The 7,681-nt window shown below is 33.4% G+C and overlaps 1 protein-coding gene across 1 annotated transcript; it reads left to right on the top strand.

Annotated features, from left to right (window-relative positions):
- The first annotated feature begins 1,625 nt into the window (after window positions 1-1,625).
- Window positions 1,626-7,186, top strand: LOC311276179 (uncharacterized protein). The gene is made up of 5 exons (XM_084385719.1): window positions 1,626-1,953; window positions 2,499-2,674; window positions 5,261-5,405; window positions 5,550-5,672; window positions 5,811-7,186. Exons 1-5 carry the CDS (start codon window positions 1,872-1,874, stop codon window positions 5,864-5,866), a joined length of 582 nt encoding a protein of 193 aa, XP_084241845.1. The 5' UTR covers window positions 1,626-1,871; the 3' UTR covers window positions 5,867-7,186.
- The last annotated feature ends 495 nt before the right edge of the window (window positions 7,187-7,681 follow it).

Genomic DNA, 7,681 nt, shown 5'->3' with positions numbered 1-7,681 from the left:
GGTTTTGTAAGTTTAAATGGCCAACAGTGAAAATGTTTAATGAAAACTACACACTTCATTTTACATGTTTTTTATTTTCTCTTCTTTTCCGTGTTAAGCATTGATAAGATACAAACCAAAGACTGTTTTAGAGAGCAGAATGAATAAACTCATTGCTGTGGCAGTCAGTATTGTTGCTTATATTGATGTACATATATGAATAGCTTCTTGACTATGCAATGCACTGTTTAATTCAAGTTTATGTCTAATTTTATAAGCTGCTATATTGTTATCCAGATTTTGTACCATAACCTTCTGAATACATTTGTGTTGTAATTTAGTAGCCCATTAAGCCTGTCAAATAGACAATACAAGTCGTACAATTTAGCTCTTATTCTACAATATGCTTATTTTTCTGTTTTTCTGTTCATGAATGTAGCTGATATGAATATATGTACAATATAGAAATTCTGACCTTTGACATACAGTAATCTGACCGCTTTTTCTTTTCAACAAATCTAAATGTTGCACCCTTAATATATGCCTTTTAAATACTGAAATAAAGACATAATTTTTTAATAAAAAACATTAATAATTTGTGGTTACTTTTGTGCTTTAGAAACTTGACATAAAAGCATCAGCTTTTAGATGTTTAAACAATATTTATAAATATACATTACTGTTCAAACATTTGGGGTCAGAAAGATTTTTTTAAGTTTTTGAAAGAAGCAAGTAAGAAGTTTGGTCTCATGCTCACCAATGCTGTATTTATTTGATCAAAAATACAGTAAAAACATTAATATTGTGAAATATTATTGCAATTTGAAATAACTTTTCTATTTTATTATATTTTAAAATGTGATTTATTTCTGATGCAAAGCTGAATTTCCAGTCTTCAGTGTCACATGATCCTTCAGAAATCATTCTAATATGATGATTTGCTGCTCAAGAAACATTTATTATTATTATCGTACATTTATTATTTATTACATAAGTTGAAAACAGCTGTGCTGCTTCATATTTTTGTGGAAACCCTGATTTTTTTCAGGATCCTTCGATGAAGAGAAAAAACAGTATCAATTTGAAATAGTAATCTTTTGTAACATTATTAATGTCTTTAATGTCACTTTTGATCAATTTAATGCATCTTTGCTGAATAAAAGTTTGAATGGTTCTAGTTAATATGTTAAAGTTAAATGTGTGTTAGCTGTGCATTAATTCTGACACAAATATCAAGTGCATTAGAATTCTGCATAATTATGTCTGTGTATGTTTATTATTATTATTATTTAACATGACTATATCAGACTATAATGTGTATTTATTCAATGTGAATAATATGCCTGGGATGGTGCAATCATGTTAAGAGCTCTAATTTTCACCTTTTTCATTCTTAATTTCTAATTCTTTCATTCCCCTGTTCATTATTGTGCAAATGACTGCGACACATATCAAATCTGAATGCATGTAAGTTAACTCTTCATAAAAACTGCTTCGCATCCTGAACCAAGGCTGGGTGGAAAAAATGTGTCTTTCTGGCTGATGTAAATTTACATCACTGTTTTGGCAGTAAAATGCCTCATACTCAAATAGTTGTTCAATAATGCTAGGAGAAAGGGAAAGCGTAAAGAAATCAGGGCCTAAGCACACAAGGAAGTGTAAAGAGAGCGACGTGCGCTGCTGTGAAGGTTGGAATAGGGTATGTCCCAGCCCAGCCTAAGGCTTTCTTTGGAAGGTTTCCTTGCAAATGAGCATCCTCCGTCCTCCACGGTGTTTTCAACACAGTGTCTACTGAGAACGAGCACGGCTTTCATCCGCTCCGCTACCGAGCGATCGCTCGAGGGACCGCGCCAGCACAAAGGGCTTTCCTTGGCCCTGTGACAACTGAGAACATGAGAAGGATGAAGATCCAAACCGCTGTCCATCTGATGAGGCTTCTGATCTTAGTGCTGGAGTTTGCTTCACTTACAAACGGTGTGTTTTCATATTTCATTCTAATGCTTACAGTCGAAGAAAATGACTGTGATTATGAAAGATGGGATGCTTGGACAGTTCAAGATAAGTTTAAACTTGAAAAACTGTAATGGGATAAAAACAATACAAATAGCTGTTGGTAAAGAAGGATATTTCAAACCTTTCTATTGTATAAGAGTATTGTAACATTTCCCCTTTAATTTGATTTGATTTTTTTAGATTGACTTTAATGCTTATTTTGTGTATACACTCTTAAAAACAACAGTTCCAAAAGGGAGTTTTCCCAGCGATGTCATAGAAGGTTCCCTAAAGAACCTTTCAGTGAACAGTTCTTAAAAGAACCTTTTTACACTATAAAAGAACCTTTTGTGGAACGGAAAGTTTCCATGGATGTCAAAGTTTCTTTATGGAACCACTGATGGCAATAAATAAACTTTATTTTTAAGAGTGTAGGTGTGGCCATTAGAATATAGTCAAAAAGTTGATCATTTCTTAGTCAAATCAGCAAAGCCCTTCTGTGATCTGTTGCTTCTCCTGTGCATTAGGCCTGACATCCACTGTACTTCCTCAAAATGTGACCTCGGAGACTGGGAAAACTGTCACCTTTGAATGTGGTTACAGTGGCCTGGGCTCGGAAAAAATCAGATTTTACATCATGGGTTCGAAGGTCAATGATTCTGTGACTTGTCCAGGAGACTCAATCAAATACTTACCCGCTCAGGTGAAGAACTGACTTCTCTTTAAACTGTTGTGGTGCACATTCTATACACAAGCAAAAGTTTGGACACTCTATATTTTGACTCTTTTTTTTACATTTTATAATAACGGTGTTGTCAAAACTAAGAAACAACACAAATGCTGTGATCAACCATCAAAACTAGCTTTAAAAGTATCCACTCTTTGCCTAGATTAGCCTATAGCTCTGCATATTCACGTGGTGCATCCTGGGATGATTGTAAATTGGGCCCAAAACTCTTTTTTTTTCTACAATAACTTGGATAACAGGTTTAAATGGGCGAGCTTGACAAAAGCAGCCAACACTACAATTTGTACAATTTGTACAAAATAATAATATTTAACAAATTAGATATTAGAATATTTTTAATTAAATGTCTTAAAATATAGTATATCATGGACAATGGAATAAGAAATAAGCATATTTATTTTAATTCTCATTTGTAAAATAATCGTGGTGAAGGAAAAAAATATGAGATACGAGAAAAATGCTTTTGCGTTCCGCCAAGAAACGCAAAGTTTTTGCGAGTGAACGCAAAGTTTCTTGAGGGAACGCAAAAGCACTGACTTCTCATTTTTTTTTCTCCCACCACCAGGTCCCTTTAGTATGTTTCCCCATATGTTTCCACACAGAATAAAAAAAAACAAAAAAGAAAACAGAAAATAATAGTAATAGTGACTTTTTATCTCAATTCTGAATTTATTTCCCTCAGAATTGCGAAATATAAACTCCCAATTGCGAGTTACAAATTCAGAATTGTGAGATATAAAAGTACAATTCTGAGAAAGTTGTAATTTCGAGAAAATAGCCAGAATTGTATGGAGCCCCTAAGGGACATGGTGGTGGGGGGAAAATATGAGACAGGAGGAAAAATCAATTTTGAATTCTCTCGCAAATGTTTTGCATTTCCTTGAGAAACTTTGCATTCACTTCCAAAGAACACAAAAGTCGAGGGACTGAAGAACATTTGCGAGAGAATGCCAAAGTATTATGGCAAGCCGTTTTAGCTTAAATTGTACCCAGCGTTACTCGTCGTAATTGCATTTTTACTAGTAAGAATTCAATTAGAGAGCTCTACAAATCAATTCTTACTAGTAGCAATTACAATTAGAGAGCTCTCTAATCCAATTATTACTAGTAAAAATTACAATTAGAGCACTCTCTAATTCAATTATTACTAGTAAGAATTACAATTACAAAGCTCTCTAATTCCATTCTTACTAGTAACAATTCCAATTAGAGAGCTCTACAAATTAATTTTTACTAGTCATATGTCTCCATTGACTTCCATTCATTTTTAATTACGGAGATCTACAATTGAATTGTTACTAGTAAGAATTCCAATTAGAGAGCTCTCTATTTCAATTGTTACTAGTAAGAATACAATTGCAGAGCTCTTTAATTCAATTCTTACTAGTAAGAATACCAATTAGAGAGCTCTCTAATCCAATTATTACTAGTAACAATTCCAATTATGGAGCTCTCTAATTCAGTTGTTACTAGTAAGAATGCAATTGCAGAGCTCTTTAATTCAATTACAGAGCTCTGCAATTATACATATCTTTAATTAGTTTTTTTACTAGTAAAAATTCAATTAGAGAGCTCTGTAATTGCATTCTTACTAGTAAGAATTTAATTAGAGAGCTCTCTAATTGTAATCGTTACTAGTAACAATTCAATTGTAGAGCTCTCTAATTGTAATTCTTACTAGTAACAATTCAATTGTAGAGCTCTGTAATTAAAAATGAATGGAAGTCAATGGAGACATATGACTAGTAATAATTCATTTGTAGAGCTCTCTAATTGAAATTGTTACTAGTAAGAATGGAATTAGAGAGCTCTGTAAGTGTAATTCTTACTAGTAATAACTGAATTAGAGAGCTCTCTAATTGTATTTTTAACTAGGAATAATTGGATTAGAGAGCTCTCTAATTGAATTCTTACTAGTAAAAATGCAATTACGACGAGTAACGCTGGGTACAATTTAAGCTAAAACGGCTTGCCATAAAAGTATTGACTTATTACTTTTTCCTCCTGTCTCATATTTTCTCCCACCATCATGCCCCTTTAAAGGGATAGTTCACACAAAAATGAAAATGCTGTCATTTAATTGCTCACTAATCCATATGAATTGAGCGGTTTAGTCCAAATTTTCTGAAGAGACTTGATCGCTTTTTATGATGAATAGATTGAATTTAGGTTGATGAATGTTTATATGTGAATAAAAGTCTAAATCTGTTCATTATCTAAAGTGATCAAGTCTCTTTAGAATTTTTATTTTTTTTACTTTTTGAAGCGTCACAGTGGTAGTTGCATAGCTGTCAATGGAGGGACAGAAAGCTCTCAGATTTCATCAAAAAGATCTTCATTTGTGTTCTGAAGATGAACGAAAGTCTTACAGGTTTGCAACTACATGAGGGTGAGCAATTAATGACAGAATTAAAATGTTTGGGTGAACTAACCTTTTAAGTCTCCGTAGTATTAACTTTCTTATTTTTTTATTCAGTGGCGGACAGCTTCCATAGCCTCTAAATGATATTACATAGTCTTAAATATTTCTCCTTTCCTCAGTCAATCAAAGCTGAATGTCGTACTAAATTCGGTGGACATGTAGCTGTGTGGGAAATCGCAGCAACATCAGAAGATGATAACGGCACAGTTTTTTTGTGCAGGGTCAGTGGTGCTACTGACACAATCGGAAACCTTTATGTATACGGTATGTTACTAGCAATTAAAAGTGTGTAAGTGAGTGAACAGACAATTGTCTTCATGTCTGTCTGTCTCTCTCTCTCTCTCTCTCTCTCTCTCTCTCTCTCTCTCTCTCTCTCTCTCTCTCTCTCTCTCTGTGTGTGTCTTTCAGCGAACGATTCTTACTATGCGAAGCTCATCGGATACGTGATCGGAGGATTTCTATCCGCCCTCATTACCATAGTTGTGGCTTATATCCTGTTGAAAAGATCCGAGAAAGCGCAGCAATGCTTCAGTAAGTTTCTCATTGCTCATGACATTTGGTTCTGTATGTTTGACTGACTTTAATATATTTGATTTACGTTGAGAGATGTTAAGTTATAGACAGGTTGTTTCTAAACTTTGGTCTCGTTTTTCTGCGTTTTCTTTTTAGGGTCGGTTGGTGGAATCCAAGATAACGTGCAATCGACGCAAACGAAGCAATACTGAAATCCCTCTCACGCTTATAAACAAATGTGGATTTGAAGGGTTTTATAATAATATAGCACAAATATCATGATATAATAAGTGTAACATAGGCTACAACATACAGTACAATTATCTTCTATACCAGATTTGAAAGAAGGGCCTGTGTTTCTGCAGGTTTGATTCTTGTCCAGTAGGGGGCGCCTTCGTTGCTCTTTATTTCCTAACAGGGCATGTTTCTGGTTCAACATACATTTTTTTGGTCATGGAGGAACATTCTTATTAAACTATCATAATTGTGTTCCTATTTCTAACCCTACCCTTCCCCTTAAAACAAAGGGATATTGATCCAGCTATATAGTCTTTTTGGCTAATCCACTTTTAGCATCAAGCAACTCCACCTTTCCATAATGTTTATCTTACAAATACAAAGATTGGATTATTTAACCATGGATCTACTGTTTAATGAATAGTCAATTACTCTATGTCATTGCCATACCTACTGTTTACGATATGCACTTATTTTATTTTAGTTTTTTTTTAAGTTTTTTTAATTGAAAGTAAATGACACACAACTTTGACCGATATAAGTTAATTATATTCATTTTACACTGCTTTAAGAGGCTAAATGACAAGTTTTCAGGACACAAACTGAGCCTTTTGGATTGTACTGACTGAGTAGATCAATAGTAGATGGGTCAATATTGACACAGGTGGTTCGCTGCACCCTGGAACGACTGTGCTTCTATTCTGCTATGTTTTCCATTGTAGATATCAGTCCATGAGCATTTTAGTTTAGTTTCTAAAGATTCTCTCAGAAACTACGCATCTGAACATGTTTTGAAGCTTTGCATGTGTACTCCAGCAAACACACAAGAGATCACATTACAGCACAACAATTCTCTATCTGGTTTAGCTCACAGTCAGATTTATATTTAATATTATGTGATATTTTCAGATTGTGCTCATAACAATTACAAATGTAAACATTATTGACTGAAATGTAGATGAGAAAAAAAGTTATTTTTGAATAACATTGTTTGAATTTTAATGCTTAATGTTCTCTTGTGAATGACTTCACTTTCTTGTCAGAGGGACTCTTACATACTGATATAATAGTGATAGTAATTTCTAAATAAACCTATTATCTTCTTTTCAGATTTGTGAAATATGTTCCACTGACCTCATCAAAACTCAGTAGACATATTATTGAGGCTTTTACTCTGTTTTATCAGCATGTACTTTTCATAAAGGTGATTATCATGTATAGAGATGTTTGTTTGGGGTCAGTTCGACCCCAGCGAGAATACATTTAAGGATAATACAATAAAACATATTGAACTCAAAAAGTGGCAGACGGGTAGTGTATTTCTACTGTGTGTACATCAATCAAATAAACTGGCATGTGAGAATTCATTGCATTTACTCGTGCACTGAAAAAAAAGGAAAGCAGCTTTATTGAGAATACTAAAATAATACACTTACAATCTACTTAATACATTTATGTTTGAGATGCAAACATAATTACATTGCATAAACTCCAAATGAAATTCAACACAGTCATCAAAAAGTGATATGATCATGTTGCAATAATATGTTCAAATCAATTAAGACTCAATTTACCATCAAACAGATGGTGTTCACTCAAAATGATTTTACTGCTGTTCCATTTACTTAATTAAAATGAGCTAATACAACACAATTGTGTTGTATTCTGGCACTTAATTTCATCATGTATAATTAACCTAATTCAGTTGTTGCAACATGTAAATATTGCATCAGTGTATTTCTGAAACTGCATTAAAAAAGAGAGGTACATGTTTGTTTCAGCTTATTCTA

Source organism: Rutilus rutilus (assembly GCF_951802725.1).
Source record: "Rutilus rutilus genome assembly, chromosome: 17".
NCBI lineage: Eukaryota > Metazoa > Chordata > Actinopteri > Cypriniformes > Leuciscidae > Rutilus > Rutilus rutilus.
Note: the sequence above shows the minus strand (reverse complement) of the source record. Positions and strands in the feature narration are given on the sequence as shown.

What these genes read in the sequence shown, in the direction of transcription:
- LOC311276179 (XM_084385719.1), top strand. Translation starts at nt 1,872, where the DNA reads ATGAGAAGGATGAAGATCCAAACCGCTGTCCATCTGATGAGGCTTCTG. An exon ending in GTTTGCTTCACTTACAAACG is followed by an intron (nt 1,954 to 2,498) that starts GTGTGTTTTCAT and finishes CCTGTGCATTAG; the next exon opens with GCCTGACATCCACTGTACTT. An exon ending in TCAAATACTTACCCGCTCAG is followed by an intron (nt 2,675 to 5,260) that starts GTGAAGAACTGA and finishes TCCTTTCCTCAG; the next exon opens with TCAATCAAAGCTGAATGTCG.